Source organism: Ilyonectria robusta (genome assembly GCF_021365365.1).
Source record: "Ilyonectria robusta strain PMI_751 chromosome Unknown BGZ61scaffold_25, whole genome shotgun sequence".
In the NCBI taxonomy this organism is placed as follows: Eukaryota; Fungi; Ascomycota; class Sordariomycetes; order Hypocreales; family Nectriaceae; genus Ilyonectria; species Ilyonectria robusta.
This window is the reverse complement of record NW_025764459.1, coordinates 348179-364926: the sequence shown is the minus strand read 5'-3', so window position 1 is coordinate 364926 and position 16748 is coordinate 348179. Positions and strand designations below refer to the sequence as shown.

Sequence of the window (16748 nt, the reverse complement as noted above, 5' to 3'; positions counted from 1 at the left end):
TCTTGCGGTTGCATTCAATGCACCTCATAGGACGTCCGATAAGATTGACACCCAATGGCTTTCTACAGCACTCTCTAGCTAGCTTGATAATATTATCACGAATGGTTGACTACAGTATCATCACCTCTAATGATAGTCAGAACGCGGGCGATCGCATACATTGCAGCAACGACTGGCGAGTCGTCATGAACTAGCAATACCACCAATCAATTGACCCCCTTCATCAACCTGAACTTCAAATGTAACCCATCGCTGTTAGCATTAGAACCAGACGGTTAATAGCTCTGAAAACGAAACTTGTACCTAGCTGGCGTCTTGTAAAGTCGAGAAAAAATTAATATATTTTGGGCCATATGATATTTCCTATCTTGATGTACGTCACCGTGACTAGAACATCTTCTTTACCTGAGTTTCTCCCAATGTGTTGAGTCTATTATAACTTGCGTTTTTTCTTTTATCTCAATGCATCGAGCAAGGACTGAAGGAGGGATATCAGTATACCTTTTGAAGGCCCAAGGTCAGTTTTACCTCAAACTTGAAAGAGATTTGTTGTCTCCTGCAGGGCCTATAACGCCTCAAAAAATTGATCATTACACGTTATTGTGATAGATGGCATAAGCTATTTAATCAGTTCGATTGCTAAAATGGAAGAAAATTACTAGATGATGATCCTACCGGGAGATAGTCAAATTAAACCCGGCCTACACGCCTCTTGTTTCTACTCAAAGACAAAAGCTAGAGACGGCCTTAGTTTGGGAATTATTGGTCTCACATTTGTAGTATCCCTCGAGTGCCTTTTAGCCAGCCAGCTTCCAAAGCTCTCAAGCCATCTCTACGACGCAGAGCGGGAGAACCGGGACCCTGATGGGTTGATCTACATTATCTCCTCTCCGGAGAAAGAGAAAACTGCGTCGATCCATTGCCGTTTTTGGTTTTAATGGAAACCCTCATCGAAGACCCCATTGACAGCTTGTTTGACCGGCTGCAGCCACAACAGCCCCGCCGTAAGGGCCGAGTCTTACAAGCAGGGCGGATATGAGCACACGTCAGATAGGTGCGTAATTGCAGGCAGCTGATCAAGCCGTGGCGGGGACACATGAGTTTCAGACCTTCGGTGGCGCTTGAGCAACAGACAAATGTCGAAGTGAGCAACCCTAAAGCCAAGAAAGCGTTTATTCAGCTGGGCGGGTCACTTACCGGTGTGAGAGGGGGCAAGACGTAATAGTCTTGAAGGAAGATGCACAAGAAATTGTGGTGAGGCAGTGAAGGGAGAAACTGTCGACTCAGCAGCAAGTGCCACCGGATTGGGAATAATCGCCGTGGTATCACGAAAGGTTGCAGCAGTGAGTAGCTGAAAGTGTGTCGCTTGCCCCGCACACCCTGTCAGCATCAAGTCGTAGTAGGGCAGACCGGTCCGCTCCGCGCAGATCGCTTAGAACTGACTAGATGATCTGCGTTATCTATTCGCCCTCAAAGGAAAAACCATGCTGCTGCATTGCCGGTGTTGGTTGTGACCGAGCTTGCTGTCTTGTCTCACACAATACCAAGACCCATGGGTTGCTTGTCTACCGCAGCAGCCAAGGCGGATGAAACCAACAAGATGCGGTATTTTCTCACCCAACGTGGCCGGAAATGCATTGACCCATTGCTGCCTGATACTCAAACCTGCAGCAACACCAAAAGAGTCATGCACTTTGCCGTCCGAACCAAGGCAACGTGCAGTTCGGACGGCAGGTTGCAGGGGGACGTAGTCAACCTTGGTACGTTCGAAGGAGGCCCGAGCGGTGGTCAGAGATCAAACGACCCTCTTTGTGTTGTGCAAAGTTCGCCGCAGAGGTCGACTACTCCCCTACCGCAAAGCTGCAGGTCCGAGGAGGCGCGCAAACTGTAAATCTCCTTCTCAAAGGCGGAAACGAGAGATAACCATCCTTGTAGGAAAGTACTTGTAACCAATTTATTCGTCCGGAACTGCTAAGGTACTCATCACACCTTTCCCGAATTTTAGCCAATACTGCTAGCCGCCTTAATTAGGAATCAACCGGTTGATTTTGCACACTTCCCGGCCAATCTGTCACCAGCCTCTCGATTAAAATCTTTGGGCGAAATTTTCACCCTAGACTCGACCTCACGATGGCATCACACGACTATAATTTGAGAGCTCGACCCCTCTAGGAGCCGAACTTCCTTTGTTTCCTCCACAAGCAACATTTTCCTCATCGTGTCGCTGACCTTGACGAATGTGGTCCCTTCTAGGTTTGGAGACGTGGCATGCACGATGGTGTTACACAGGCAGCCACCTCAAGGGAAGATGTCTCACGATGATACCAGAATTGTCAGAACAGCGTTACAGATCTGTTGCAGGTTAAGCAGGTCTATTATCTTGGCCTGGCCTCTTCAGATATAGAGACGAGGAGGCAGATCGAACAAAAAGGAGGAGGCAACACAACACATCTACAGTCCTTCCAATAGGGTCTAGGGCAACCCACTTCGACACCGACGACTCGCTTTCAGACGCGAGTTCAACCAACGTTTGGGCCCTTGAAGTTGCCTCAATTGCCTCATTTGCCTCATTTGCCTCATCAGACCAGACGAATCCCACGTTACATCCAGTGGGAGTTCTGACGCATACGTTGCCGGTACCATCGACAACGACGAGGACGAGAAGCCTCGCGCCCGCAAGAGACATCGCTACGCTGAAGAGGAAAGATCCACCTGAGCCCACCCTACACCGACCTACCCTACACTTGTCCCACGCCTTCGCTCGTCCAGCCATCCAACTCCCCTGTAAAAATTTTCCCCTCGCAGCTGCTGTTAGCACTGCGTTAGGGCAGGTATTATTTAGAAAATAGGGTATCTTGCAACTTCAGCAATCATCCTCGATGGCAACCCAAAAATGACTGCTTTGTAGAATTTCAACGGTGATCTACTAAGACTATTTCCCAATTTCCGTGAGGACTATTTTCATGCTTGCGAGAGGTTGAAGAGCAAGCCTCGCGGCCACCAGGTGGGGCTGGTGCCGTTTAGGAGGTACTTGCGCAGCTATGGGGTAACTTTCGCGTGTTTCGCGTCTTTTTACCGTGGTGAATGCATGCAGTCCACCCGGAGACGGTCGCGTGACTTGCTGGCAGTGACGAGAGCGAAACCTTGGGTGAAGGCATAATCTTGGAACCAACGAAGAGCTTCCTCTGGGCTGTTCACTTCATCACCGGTGACAGGAGCACGCAGATGCTCTTGTGGAAGGGCCTCTATGGCCTTGTCGAAGGCAGAGCGGACGTCATTGGGAAGGGTGTTGCGGTCCTGGACCTCCATTGGGCTTGCTTTTGCTTCGGCCGTGAAATGCAAGACCCAGACACATCCCCAGAACTACTATACCTTGTATCCCTTACTGTAACGGGCCAGGCCCTGCTGGACAAGGCAGTGCCTTGTCCTCTTGCTGGTCTGAGCACTGTTGCTCCAGTGACGACTTAGTCTATTTTGTCGCAGGATTTTCTGTCCCTTTCTCTTTCTTGCTTTCTTCTTTCCTCAGCTCGAATGTAAAACGCATGAGGACTATATAGCTGTAATTCACACTATTAGAACCTTTCACACTTACTGCCCACCATCGACCTTCTTTCCAAACAACGACTGGCTACCCCAGTTGCCTTGTCCGACCGCCTGGCCACTCGCTCGCCCACTTGCCTGCTCACCCGATGTCTCTGCCCGCTTCTCCGTCTGCAGCAACCCGCTCTTACACGAATCCACCTCCACATGCCGGAGCACCGATGCAAATGCCATGTTCAACAATGGTTTGGCATGTTCCGCCACCGACATCCGGTTGGCCTCGGCAATATCGATTGGCCCGTACTGGTCTTTGGTCTTCAGAGGACGACCATCTCCAATAGCCCCAAATGTCTTCCCTGTCCCTCGATGACGTGCCTCATCCACAACGTCTTCCATGGTCTTGCCCAAGAAATCAGCACCGGCGTGCCAGTCCCGGTTAATCTTCTCATTTCGCGCTGCAATCACTTCGTCTGTCAGGCGGTCAGTCCCTAGCTTCCATGGTCCTGCCATTCTGGCCGAAAGAGGAGTCCAGTTTGTGTAAAAGGGCTCGGATGGCCATGTCCAGGTGGGTAGAAACATCCCCTTGTGATGTTGATGCTCCTGGTTCCACGAAGCCATCATGGCATGCTGGTCATTGGTGCCCGCAAACACATCGTCGGTGGACGAAATCATCTTCTTCAGGACTGCCATTGGGAGAGCCTCGGGGCTCGAGGATCCAGCGGCTCTGTACACCGACGAAGCGGAATCCGAAACAAACTCCAAATCATCGATGCCAGTCTGCACCAAGGTGTGCTGGGTCAAGGCAGACATGTTTTCATCGTCGTCGTCATCATCATTGCCGCCATTTTGCGACGCGACGTTTGGTTGCAGAACCTTAAATGTTGATTCAAATGTCGATGGGCGATACTGGCGTTGGCCGGGAGGCCCAGCAGTCAAAGGCCGGGGCACACCAGGCCCGGACGCCAGAGTCATCGATGTGGTAGTCGACGTGGATGTGGATGTGGGGGTAGATGTTGGGTGAGCAGAGTTGCCATGGTTAGCCATCTCGCTCAACGTCTCCATCAAGCTTGTTCAAGTCACGGACACGATTCTGACGAGGTTCTTGTTGCGACGCGCCTGGCAGGGGACTTACAGCACCATTTCCTATTCTTAGTCCAGAGACGACGTCTCTTAACCCTTGCTTAGCGCATTAATCCCTGTCATTTGACTGTCCCGACTGTCCCGAGCCATTCCGAGATTTCCGGATAAATTCTTATTGCGGTCCGGTCACGTGTTATCTTAAGCGGGGGTTTGGAGGGGCGCATCGACAGGGATAGTCTAGCTCAAGGTCGATCCCTATGAAGCGATCAACCAATTCTTCAAACAACTACCCAGTAGCCATGCTCGCTCCATGTCAGGATCTCGGCAATCCCTCGCCATGTCGCGGCCCAGCCAGACCTTCTTTCAGCGCCCCTCGTCCGGCACTAACCTCGCCGACCTTGGCCTTTCGTCACTTAAGCGATCGACGTTCCAGCAGCCCAAGGGTGACTTCACCCCTGGGCCTGCTACCCGCACCCCTCGCCCATCTATGGATGTTGGCGGCGACCAACGCAGCAGCGTATACCGACCGCGCCAGTCCACAGCCGCCCCAACGACGCACCAGAGCTTCTTCCAAGCTACTCCCCAAGCTGCCGGAGTCCCGCGAGACCCTCGCCCCCTCAAGGATCGAGCTTTCCAGGCCCGTATTGGACAGGAATTGCTGGAGTACCTGGTTCGGAACAATTTTGAGGTGGAGATGAAGCATGTGCTGTCCCAGAATGTCATGAAGTCACCGACTCAGAAGGACTTCAACTACATGTTCCAGTGGATCTACCATCGCATCGACCCAAACCATAAGTTTCAGAAGAACATTGATCAAGAGGTGCCGCCCATTCTGAAACAAATGCGCTACCCATTTGATAGGAGTATCACCAAGAACCAGATTGCTGCTGTCGGAGGCCAGAACTGGAGCACATTCTTGGGTCTCCTCCATTGGATGATGCAATTGGCCCAAATGCTCGACGGTTACGCGGCCTGCAGATATGACGAGGCGTGCATGGAGAATGGTGTTGACGTCAGCGTCGACCGCATCATCTTTGACTTTTTGAGCAACGCATACAAAGACTGGCTTGCCATGGATGAGGACATGGGAGACGAGGACGCTGAGCGTGTCTTGGCTCCCCACGTCGAGGAAATGGCCAGAGCATTCGAGCGGTCTAACTCGAAGTATACGGCAGAACTTGAGATGCTTGAGGCGGAGAATGCGCGGCTAGTGAAAGAGATTGAAGATCTAGAAAAGGCGATGCCTGATCCCTCCCTTCTGGACAACAACTTCAAGATCATGGAGGAGGACAAGGTCAAGTTCAAGGATTACAACGCCGTGGCCACGCAGCGAGCCAAGAAGTACGAGAACCGCGCTCAAGTGCTGCAAGAAGAGCTGGAAAAACTCATGGAGGAGCTGAAAGAGGCCGATGAGGAACGACGCAGCCTGCAGAAGGCAGTCGACGCTCAAGGAATTAGCATGCAGGATATTGACCGCATGACCGCTGAGCGCGAGCGCCTCCAGAAGGGTATTGAATCCGCAGGCCAGCGATTGGAGGAGGTAAAGAAGAAGGTATTAGAGAAAGAGGCCGAGGCAAGCCGAAAACTGGACGAGTTGGAGCGCATGGTGGATCAGTATAACACCGTGGCATACCAGACTGCGCTTATCCCCTCCACGGCCGCCAACGCCAAGGGCAGGGATTTTGAGCTCCAAGTCATGGTCAACGACAACTCGCACGTTACTTCAACCAACCTCAAGGGCTCTTCCGGAGCGTCGTCATCAGCCGACCGGTTGCTAGTCGACGCGACGACCGACTACCAACCCGGACATGTCCTCAACCTTGACCTTCGAGGCTCAGTCCGAACCAGCCTCCTGGCACTGCGCAAGGAGATCTCGGAGCGGCGCGGTGCAGCCATGGAGCTTATGATGAAGGACCACGATTTGCTCGATGGCATCAAAGAGGCGATCGAGGACAAACGCAGTGAGGTTGAGGCGCTGAACCATCGAGTCCGAGCTGCTGAGCAGGAGTATGAGGCGACCAAGGAGGTGACAACGGCGCAGAAGTTGGCATCAGACGCACAGATCGAGAAGCTGGAGAAAGATCTGTCACGAATGCGGGCAGGACTGTCAGAGTCTGTACAGATTCTAGAACAAAAGGAGATCAACACAACGATCCAGTACGAGCAACTGGTTCTACGAGCCAATGCCCTTCGCGAGGAACTGCATACCGAGATTGATCGGATGCTCAACGACGTCATCAAGTTCAAGATTCACATTCAAAAGAACCTGGACGACTATGAAGGGTTCGTGGCAGACGAGCTGGAGAAAGAGCTAGGAAGCGAAGAGATGGGCGAGGACACGCGGCCGGTCGAAGTCTGAACCTGATGTGAGCCCCTGAACGACTTGATGAACATTTGTTCACGGAGGCTCTTTTTTGGGGGCGTTTTTAGGCGGGGTGTTCCCTGGCTGAATGGAAACGGACAACTTATGCTATACTGTGTCTGTGGCTTGCTTATTTCTTCCCGGAGCGTTGGCTTGTTTGACGATGAGATATCATGATGTTCTTGGGCATACAACGCCTTCAACAAGTCGTTGGGTTTAGTTGACCACTTCTCGATGCTGGATATCTGCAAGGACGCTGCATTTGCTTCGACACGTTCGGAGATGCTGGTTAATGAGGAGACCTACTTCCTCGAAGACCTACCATGGATTCTTCGAAACTTGACGACAAAGGAGTTTGTCCGCTCGGAAGCCATTGCCCTGAAGCCGGAATTCATCCATGGTCCCAACATTGACGTTTTGGCTTTGGCGAAATCGTCATGTCACGCATCTGCTGGTCAACATCCTCATCTGTAAGTATGAGTGGCACGACCAATATCTCGAAGGGAGTATGGGCAGGGCACTGCTTCGACATCACAACACTCGCGAGACACGACGACGAGACCAAATGGGTAGGGTGGAGCGATGTGAGCAACGAAGTTACAAGTGAGATTGCCGGCCTCTGGGAGAGCGAATACGGCACCGATTGGCGTGAGACCGTCTGCAACCTCTGGTGTGAAAGGTACGGGCACTGAGTGTCGACCCGAGGCTGCACTTTTCTGGACACCGCCTGACCTCTAGCTTGACCAGCATCCGAGGATTTATTGAACCCACGACAAACTCCGGCTATCTAACGCATCCCGGGCCCGGAATTCACGTTTTTACCTCTAGACACGGAACAGTTTTGTTGGCAGCTACTCCGACTGTCACATATGCACGACAGAGTAAGTCGACAACGATGTCGACGGCAGTACCTTCCCACTTCTCGTCGGTGCCGGTAGAAGTCCTTGATAAGGTAGTCTTGACGCTTTCGATCGTGAGCATGTATGGCATTGCGCACGTATATTCCAATGTGAATGGCAGACGCTGCTGCTGCCGCGACAGAATCTGCAGTGTTCTCAGTCTGATCCGAAACGGTCGCAAGACGAGCCAAGGTGGCGTTGCCCACTCGTTTGCAACGCGCACTCTCGCTATCTCCTTGCTCATTGTGTCCATTGCGTAGTTTCTCCCGGCGACCGTGGCGGCGTTCCAGAGATGACGGCGGCAAGCATATTGATGGTTTAAGACGAATGAAGCGTACCATTTACTTGCGCGCACCTCCCAGCAGACATCATGTCAAAATGCCATTCACAACAGCTGGGCTATTCTGCGAGTTGCACGGGCTTTTTGAGCAAGATTGTGATTGAGGACTTCTCAACGAATGGTACCTAGATGGATACCTTGCCAAAGCAGGAGAGCAGTGCAATTCGGCGCCATGAGAATCCGGTACTGGCCATTCCTCTCACGCACCAGCATTTTTAGGTTCATTCCGTCTCGAGACGGATACGACGGCCTACTCATATTTCGCCAGGTCCCAAACTTCGTCCAGCCTTCTTGATCAAATGTCGCGACAGCTCGTCTCGAATTTGTGTCTTCGACATTCCCTGAAAGCGCGGTTTGTATTCAACTTCGTCGTGATCAATGGCCACATTTGAGGGGCCGTCTATTGACGAATCGGGTCCTTTATGTCCCCTCCGGCGACAGAGGCGACCAGCTCCATCAAAGAAGCCAAACACGACTGGCCGGGTAGTTAGATCACTCCAGTTCCGTACCCAACCTAAGGCAACATATTTTTTTCTAATCTCGAAGGGGATAATCGGTTCGTCGTGGTGGCGGGGGTGGCGGGGGCGGCGGGGGCGGCGGGGGCTGCGACTGTCCGACACACGTAGAGGTTTTGCTCGGCGGGTATGGTAGTCGGTTCGGTCGGCGGCCGTAGTCGTGGGACAAGCAGACGCAGGAGACCCATCCCGACGGGCTATTGTGCCTAGATAGACCACATCATTGTCGGATGGCGACATATTATATTATGAGAAGCGGAACGCAGCCTTGTCTGAAGCCGAAGGGAGATGGGGGGAAATTGCTGAGGATCAGTTTATGCGGGGTCACCCGCTCAGCTAATGGCAGTCCGGCCTATCAATTATGCACTCTGTACCAGAATCATGCGTCGCGCTCATCCGCAATCCCTGAAATCCGAATTTGAACTAGCCGGGTGATACTGTTCGACGCCAGACGAACCAACAGAATTTTTTTCGGGTTTCTTCCCCGGATATCTGATCCCTAGATACTGGGGTGGCGCATGGCGGCTTGTTTCTTTCTAGAGACAGCCTTCAAGATGTTGAAACTCGAGTCCTGAAGGCGTGCCCGTGCCCTGGGAGTGGTATCGATCAAATAGGATTAGCTCAACTATCAAATCATGGTTTAGACCCGACCACGAAAAATCTGATTGGCCCACCGGCTACAAAAGTGACGACGAGATTGACAACTTGCAAGCATAACACCGCAGTACAGAATTAATGATGTATTCATGATGTTTTGAGATTCAATAAAGTAGATGCGAGGGATGGTGAATAGTTTTGTCACTCTTTTGTTCCAAGCCTAGCTACGTTTTAGTGGAAGTATGGTGCTGTAGTGAACGGATTTCGTATAAGAGTTTTGCTAGCCGGGCAGTGTCCCACTTTTTCTGTGTGTTAAGCCACACAACCTTGGCGCTGCTGAACGGTGTGATACATCAAACTGACATCCAAATTCCAAGATCCAGCCTTCACTTAGCAGTCATCTCAGCTGCAATTTCTATCTGGGCCGCAAGCTCTTCAATCCTTTCCCTGTCCTTGATGGAGACTACCTCATCTATCTCATCCGACACGTCCGCAAAGAACGAATCTCCGATCAAACATTTCTCCATGGTAAAGCTGTGGAATTGAGGCATATCCCTGACGGTGCTCAATACAGAAGTCCAGCTCCCAGCCTCGTTCATCTTCACTTCCCGCAGTGTTATCTCCTCAAGCGTCGACTGATGCCGTAAAAGCATTTTTGTCAATTCGGCAGCGGTGGCTTCGAACCGGGCTAGCTCCATTACCCTCAATTGTGGTATTTTCAACAGTTCCGAAAAGATTGGAAATACTGTGTGATTGTCGAAGTCGTCATCAAATGCTAACGTGAAGTGCGACAGCTGAGGGAAGAGGTCAAAAAATCCCATGGCTCTCTTCTCCCAGCCATAAGCACGGTTGTTCTTATAGAATGGAGAAATAAGCAGTCGTAGGGAAGTCAGGCTGGTGAGCGTCCAACCAGTCGGCGAGACGTAAATTGGCCAGTCAAGTAGTTGGAGGCTGATGGGGTTAACGCTTTTTGGCTCATCCACATGACCTAGGTAGAAGTCAAGTTTCTCAACAGGCAGTTCGCTTTTGGCCACTGCGCTAAGCATGATTTGCAGTATACGCTGCACAAACTGTTCATCCTCAACATAGTCAGGATGAAAACCCCTTGCCAGCTCGCTGCCAACCTCTCTTTTCAGCCGACTGGCCCCCCAAGGGATCCGGGCATCGGTGAGAATGAGCGTCTTGCAGTTGGGCAGACCCGTCATTGCTTGCGCAAGGTAAATGATGTCGTGCCCAAGGAGGAGTGTTTTCTGGTCGTCGAGCCGTTCACGATACACGCGGTCGTAAAAATCCTGTGTCGTCTTCCCCCAGCTCAAGGTCCTCATCGCTTTCGTCTTCAAACTCGTCTTCGAACTCGTCTCCATACGGATATCCACGCCCCCAACCTGCCTCTAGAAAAGCAAAAAAATCACTACTTTGCTCGTCATCCATCTCCATAAGATGCTCAGTGCAAAATCCTAGCGCACGTACAGCAGGCCCAAAGGTTTCATGCTGCGAAATGGAAATAAGAGTCTGCAGGCTTTGTTCTTCAAGCATCACATAACGAGTCTGAAAAGAGTGTCGTATGAAGGCGTCAAGGGACATTGCGTTCAACCTCCGACAGGACAGCCGCAATGAGAAAAAATCGTCGATGGGAAGAAGCTCAGCTACCGAGTGGATCACGTCCTCAGGAAGTTCCAAAAGTCTGGCCATGGCGTACGGATGGCTCAAGATGACAATGATCAATGTCGATGGAGCGTAGGTCCGAATTGGCGATGATCCCGTCTACCCTGGCCTGTGGCAGACAACGTTGCGAGCTTTCCATGAGAGAAAATTTTTGTCAAAGTGCCTGTCATTGGGGGATGGCAACTGATGACGAGGGGATGTGTATGCGAGATCCGGAATGACTGGTCCAATGGACGCGAAAAACGAATGAAAATGGACGAGACAGAAGTTATGTTGACATTTCTTGCGCCATGTTGGGCGTCGTGTTCCCAGCCCCTGACCAGGGCAACCCAACATTAACTCTTCGTAGTCCCGACCAATCCCTGATTCTTGCTTTGCTTAATTGAGCTTACTGCTGACTGGTATGACCAGCTCCCTGTTTAATTAACCCCTAAATTCCGGTATCGTTCCTCCTTGCGGTGGGCGATCTTGCCGCCATTCGCTTAATCCACTGTCTTCTCTCTTACTCGAAGACACACCATGGATTGGACGGATGCGGGTTTAGCCAGACAAGGCTTGTGACTCATAGCGGATTTTGACTGGCAACGGTCATGAACGTGACTGTCACCGGAAAGAAGCCAATTGAATGCAAGACCAGGCGGGCCAGCAAAAGCAATGCGCTGGACCATGCTGCTTTTGTCAGATACAGTCTCATCGCAATTTCTTCAAGTTGAGGACATTGCTAGGGCGTCGCATCAACACCAAAACTCTAATGGCATCGACTCGCCAACCCGTAGTCAGGTGCCGATGTACGCACACAACCATGAAGGTGTACTTGCTACGAGCATTGTCATGCATGCTGGGCTGGGATGAGCACAATGGAATAGAAGCTACTTTGTGTGCATGACAGTAACGTGCAAATGCCGAACATGGATCACGCGTCGAACGGTGACAGAAAAACTACGAAGCGCGTAGCCGTCCTGGTCGGCCGCGGACGCCACGGCGCGCTGGCCAAGACCACCCCCTCGATGAGTACGATCGACATTATCCCCGTCTGTGTTACCGATGAACTCTATGTGCAATCAATGCACGATGTATCGCCGGGGTCTAGAGCAGCTTGCAGGGCATTTTCATCCAGCGCTGTGCATTTATATGCCCCTAAGAGGATGAGTACAGCAGCGTCGTGATTCACACTGGGCTGTACGCCCAGTGCCAATTCCATGCGCATACTACATGCTCCCGCACAGTGTCGCACAGTATATCAGCCCCGTTGTATTCCCAGGCAACCCGTGGATCCTTCTTCGGCTTCGAGCAGCCGCATGGGGCTTCCACTCAGGTATGACAAGCAGAGTTATGAGTGGTGTCCGGACTACAAGCAGATGTCCAGGCGCTGCATCCCTTCAACGGGGTCAAGAGAATGGACGAGGGAAGAGATGATGTCGTGTCTAGGTTGGAGCAAGGCAGAGGATGAACGTGTTGAAGCCCAGGTCGCCAAAGAACGAGACGGTAAGGAGCAGCAGGCCTTGCACTCAACCACTGACTCAGTACGGAGGGCCCTTTCAAAAGTCTTTTCCAAGCGCTAGTTTGAAAAAGGAAATCCGACGACTGTGGCTTGGTTAAGTACATCGAGTACTTTCTATAGTGCCTTATCCGCTAAAGGCTGCTAATTTTACAGCAGCCTATCCTCACTGTATTACATTCTAATTCCCCTAGCACCCCTAAAACTATAGTGGATGTAGCAGCTAACTCATTGTGGCTGGATTCTACACCTTGTACCTTAGGTAACTAACAAGGATTGAGAGATGTGGCGCATTTAGCGCTTGGAAAAGACTTTTGAAAGGGCCCTCCGTAGAAAAGTGTATTATAGTCAAAGTGTACCGGGTTCTTTTTTTTTGGCAATGACTATGCGGGCCGAACCACTGTGGTACGGGGGCCGCGTTACGGGGGCCGTGTGGCTAACTCGTCCGTCAGCCACACCATTAGGACGTCTGGTTATGACCAAAGGGAATCAAGCTTCTCATTACAAATTTATTGTACCATTGTGCTCTATGAAAACCAACGACGTTGCAGAACTAGAACCGATTAAATGATCCTCAGTTGCACAAGCAGCCCTATGACGAAATGCCCGCCTCTTTCAGTATTATAGACGATGCTCTGCATTGCCTCCTAAACGCTTCTATAAACTAGTTACACTCGCACATTGATACAATCTTCGCAGTTTGCCTTGCTACCCAAACTTAACGCGGCCGCCGGCATCGAAGTGGCAGTCCGTTTACGGGAGCTTCGGCGTTTGTATTTCGACGGAGGCTCCAGCTCCTCGTCGTCATTGATCTCCTACTCGCCGTGGGCCAAAGCTCTGGCAATGCTTGGCCAACTCGAGAGCTAGTGGGGTATCGGACTTTGCTTGCTCTCGGGCAAACTTCAACGCAGACTTAAAGCGAACCATGCTTCTCGCGTAGCCGCTGGCGTCCTCTGACTTCAACTGCTCGCGCAGGCGCTCTCTTTCAAGCTTGTCAGGGTCTGGAATTGCTAAGACGAATAATCGCCGCTCGCCGCGGCCGCGGAAACAGTCGTCTAGGAATATTTGCGTCTGCCGCAGTTTCCACCACGGTTCGTCAATACCGCGGTTGCCATGTGGTCTGGGAAGGCTACTAAAGTAGTTCTCTGGCCATGTCGCAAAAAGGTTATATAAGGCACCATCGTCGCCTTCGCCGTAGTGAAGCTCAGGATCGAATGGGTCATGGGATGCGCGTTTCTGGCGATTGCGTGGAGGGGGAAGGGAAGTGCTGTTGCCACTACTCTCAGTGCCGTGTACATAGATTGGGGTTTCCTGTAATCTCATGGTAAATGACGCTGTGAGTTTCTGGCGGATGTCTCCTCTGTACCGACGAGTGTGAAAGTGAATTTACATTAGGACACGGACAGCTACAACGATAGGAACATGGTCGTGAAATGTTTTTCTGGTTGATGGCTGGAGAGTAAAGACTGGAACGCAAACCAGCCATCAACTGGAAGGGGCAGTGTGTATGCCAAAGGAATGGGTCAATTGCCAGATTTGGTGGGCTCAGCCACACGGCCCCGTAACCCGGCGCCCGTAGCAAAGTGGTTCAGCCCGCATAGTCATTGCCTTATTTTATTTATTTATTTAAAAAAAAAATTCGGAGGGTTGAGGGGCGCTTATTCTGACTCTACTGCAGGAGGTTAATAGATCCGATATCTAGACCGATGTCCTTAAGAAAGTCCAGCTGGTCGAATCCCAACTATCCGACGATCCAGTCGCCCAAACCCACGATCCTGTTGGCGTCGTATTAGATAACGCTACCCGTTGGCTTTCCCAGCTAGCCATGATCGACCGGGCCCTCGTTTTGCAGCCGGTTTACCACCCTTTCATCCAACGAGCGTTGAGTGAATTGAACAAAGCGAATCTCACGAAAAGTGGCTCTGTTAGGAAGGGGGCCAGGATGCCGTTCTTTTTTAAGGGAGCATTTTTATACTAACAAGACTGGGACGGCGCCCAAGGTGAATGACGGTGGTGTCGTAGGCTTGTAGGCTCGTCGGTTCTGACGGCGCCCTTTTGATCCTACCTCAGCACGCCCTCTGTGCCCCAATAGGTTCACCGGCCTCACGGCTGCCCCGGCTTCTGATTGGCCTACTTTCGGAGAAATGTTCGCGTCGGCAGCACGTGCTCCACCCGCAGCCACATCTGTAAGGCTACGCCATAGTCCACTCTACCTCTCGACCAAGCCCTATCGCAACCTCCCAACGCCCGCCTGCAGCCATCAACTTATCCCCTACCATCACTACAAGCCCTATCCAAGGAGTCCTCACCTTCCCTTTCGCCGATATCCACTGGCTCCCAGCGGCGACGCGCCCGACACGATGGGATCAGATGCACACGCTCGCAAAGGTAACTCAATCGACACAAGGGGCTTGAGGGCTCGGACTAAGCTCATAATCCAGACGAGGAGCAGACGATCAAAGGCGCATCCAAGAAAGACTCCAAAAATGGCACTATCAAGCTAAAAAAACCACCGCCAAAGCACAGCAAGCCTGTAAACTGGAGAGACGGCAGCGTCATCGAAGGTATCATCGAATAGCGCGTCTCGGCCTGTGAGACTACCGCTGACCAACCGGTTAGAGGACAAGAAGAAAAATGGTAGTTCGCCGTCAGCATCGGTAGCCTCACCAGGTCCCGTGGTGAACCAGCTCAACGACAACGCCCGCGAAACGTTTGCGACCGGCCGACCACTCGAAGACAGCCTCGATCTACAGCAATGCAAGCACTGCAAGAGCATTCTCAAGACGGCAGCAAAGTCACACATTGCGCAGTGCCTCCGACTGAAGAAGGAGAAGGCGCAGCGGAAGAAGGAAGCTCGTGAGGTCAGGGAAAGGGCCAAGGAGGCAGCGAGGGAAGAGGAGGCATGGAAGGCCGACGAAGAAAACGGCGAGGGCAAAGGCGACGACGATAGCGACGGGGACGATGACATCTCGGCCGACAAGAAACCCACGGGGAGCAAGACTGCGAAGAAGGCTGCGGGGAAGAAGCCCGACGACGACAAGAAGGGCAAGAAAAGGAAGGCCGATGGGGATCCAGACGAGGGGCCCAAGGCCAAGAAGAAGAAGGACGAACCCAAGGCCAAGGTTCCCAAGCCAAAGGGCAAGACATTCACCGGACACATACTGTACGACTGCTTACTGACCATGCGACCGCAGGGCCTGTGGATGTCGAGCGCCAATGCGGAGTGATTTTACCAAACGGACAGCCATGCGCAAGATCCCTGATGTGCAAGAACCACTCTATGGGTGCGAAGCGTGCTGTGGCCGGGCGATCTCTACCATACGACATGCTACGCGCTGCCTACCAGAAGAAGAACCAGGCAAAACAGCAGAGTAAGTACCGGTCCGGGCCAGGCCTGTTTCCCCGGACCGATGTGACTGCCTCCCCCTCAACAGAAGCCGCACTCGATGCAAATGCCCCAACCCAATAGAAGACGAAGACGACGCCAACAACGGGCCTGTCGACTCGGACGAGGAAACGGCTGCCGTGATTGGCGCCCTGGCCGAATGGAACCCGCAACCTCTGATCCCGCAACCACTCTTCACACCGATCAAGCGCCAGTACCAGCTCGCGAGACTCCACGAGCAGCTACAAATGGCAACCGACGGCGGACGGACAAACATCTTCCGAGTCTCTGGTTACGGGGGCACAGAAACTCCCAGAAGGCCATCCCGGACTGCTGGACAGCGAGGATGCGCCCGGAGAGCGAGACTTGGGAGTCGTGGGGTTCGGGGGCCCACGGCGGTCGAGTTTTGGGTTGCCGGGACCTTCACAAAGACAGCCGTCGGTGACGAGCCGGGGGTAGAGGCGTAACATGGCACAATGGAGTATTTTCACCCCTTCTGACAGCGAGAAGTGCCAATGTATATGATACGCAGGAGGCTTCCGGACGACTGAGCCATGTTCCATTATCACGAACCCGGGATGATGTGGTGATCCCGCACTGGCCGGTTTGTCGAACACGTCGTAGATTCTCGAGTCACTCCCAAAAATCCTGCCGACGCTTGGATTTCGGGGTGGATGATCCATTGTAATACAGAGGACAGGTGAGAAGAGTGCCATAGGAACGAACTCAAGGAGAAAATAAAACGGCAACATAGGTATAGACAAGCAGCCGCATCACTACTCCGAGTCATCTTCTTCTTCCCCTTGAAACCCGCAAGTCTTCTCAAACCGGAATGGGATCCTGTGCAACATCTGGCGGACACCATTG

General features: G+C 52.2%; 9 protein-coding genes across 9 annotated transcripts; 4 read left to right on the top strand and 5 right to left on the bottom strand.

The window, feature by feature from the left end:
- Positions 1–3333: 3333 nt before the first annotated feature.
- On the bottom strand, positions 3334–4906 carry BGZ61DRAFT_460860 (uncharacterized protein). The gene is made up of 2 exons (XM_046247070.1): positions 3593–4906; positions 3334–3386 (listed from the first exon to the last, which is right to left on the bottom strand). The coding sequence occupies exons 1-2, from the start codon at positions 4600–4602 to the stop codon at positions 3383–3385; spliced, it is 1014 nt and encodes a 337-aa protein (XP_046098396.1). The 5' UTR covers positions 4603–4906; the 3' UTR covers positions 3334–3382.
- Positions 4907–4930: 24 nt separating this feature from the next.
- Positions 4931–6979, top strand: BGZ61DRAFT_498109 (HEC/Ndc80p family protein; the record flags this gene model as incomplete). The annotated part of the gene is made up of 1 exon (XM_046251242.1): positions 4931–6979. The coding sequence occupies one exon, from the start codon at positions 4931–4933 to the stop codon at positions 6977–6979; it is 2049 nt and encodes a 682-aa protein (XP_046098395.1).
- Positions 6980–7458: 479 nt separating this feature from the next.
- Positions 7459–7674, top strand: BGZ61DRAFT_364382 (uncharacterized protein; the record flags this gene model as incomplete). Its single annotated transcript, XM_046241516.1, has 1 exon — positions 7459–7674. The coding sequence occupies one exon, from the start codon at positions 7459–7461 to the stop codon at positions 7672–7674; it is 216 nt and encodes a 71-aa protein (XP_046098394.1).
- Positions 7675–7722: 48 nt separating this feature from the next.
- On the bottom strand, positions 7723–8349 carry BGZ61DRAFT_116940 (uncharacterized protein). The gene has a single exon (XM_046237001.1). It carries the CDS (start codon positions 8220–8222, stop codon positions 7770–7772), a length of 453 nt encoding a protein of 150 aa, XP_046098393.1. The 5' UTR covers positions 8223–8349; the 3' UTR covers positions 7723–7769.
- A 126-nt stretch (positions 8350–8475) lies between these two features.
- On the bottom strand, positions 8476–8976 carry BGZ61DRAFT_483486 (uncharacterized protein; the record flags this gene model as incomplete). Its single annotated transcript, XM_046249503.1, has 1 exon — positions 8476–8976. The coding sequence occupies one exon, from the start codon at positions 8974–8976 to the stop codon at positions 8476–8478; it is 501 nt and encodes a 166-aa protein (XP_046098392.1).
- A 541-nt stretch (positions 8977–9517) lies between these two features.
- On the bottom strand, positions 9518–10826 carry BGZ61DRAFT_460854 (uncharacterized protein). The gene is made up of 2 exons (XM_046247069.1): positions 10804–10826; positions 9518–10724 (listed from the first exon to the last, which is right to left on the bottom strand). The coding sequence occupies exon 2, from the start codon at positions 10695–10697 to the stop codon at positions 9720–9722; it is 978 nt and encodes a 325-aa protein (XP_046098391.1). The 5' UTR covers positions 10698–10724; positions 10804–10826; the 3' UTR covers positions 9518–9719.
- A 2265-nt stretch (positions 10827–13091) lies between these two features.
- BGZ61DRAFT_460851 (uncharacterized protein) lies at positions 13092–13949 on the bottom strand. The gene has a single exon (XM_046247068.1). It carries the CDS (start codon positions 13817–13819, stop codon positions 13301–13303), a length of 519 nt encoding a protein of 172 aa, XP_046098390.1. The 5' UTR covers positions 13820–13949; the 3' UTR covers positions 13092–13300.
- A 249-nt stretch (positions 13950–14198) lies between these two features.
- BGZ61DRAFT_364173 (uncharacterized protein) lies at positions 14199–14474 on the top strand (the record flags this gene model as incomplete). Its single annotated transcript, XM_046241498.1, has 1 exon — positions 14199–14474. A coding segment is annotated over one exon (276 nt), but the record flags the coding sequence as incomplete, so codon positions are not given.
- Positions 14475–14556: 82 nt separating this feature from the next.
- Positions 14557–16351, top strand: BGZ61DRAFT_460846 (SCA7, zinc-binding domain-containing protein). The gene is made up of 6 exons (XM_046247067.1): positions 14557–14884; positions 14938–15060; positions 15116–15618; positions 15708–15871; positions 15931–16172; positions 16255–16351. Exons 1-6 carry the CDS (start codon positions 14641–14643, stop codon positions 16338–16340), a joined length of 1362 nt encoding a protein of 453 aa, XP_046098388.1. The 5' UTR covers positions 14557–14640; the 3' UTR covers positions 16341–16351.
- The last annotated feature ends 397 nt before the right edge of the window (positions 16352–16748 follow it).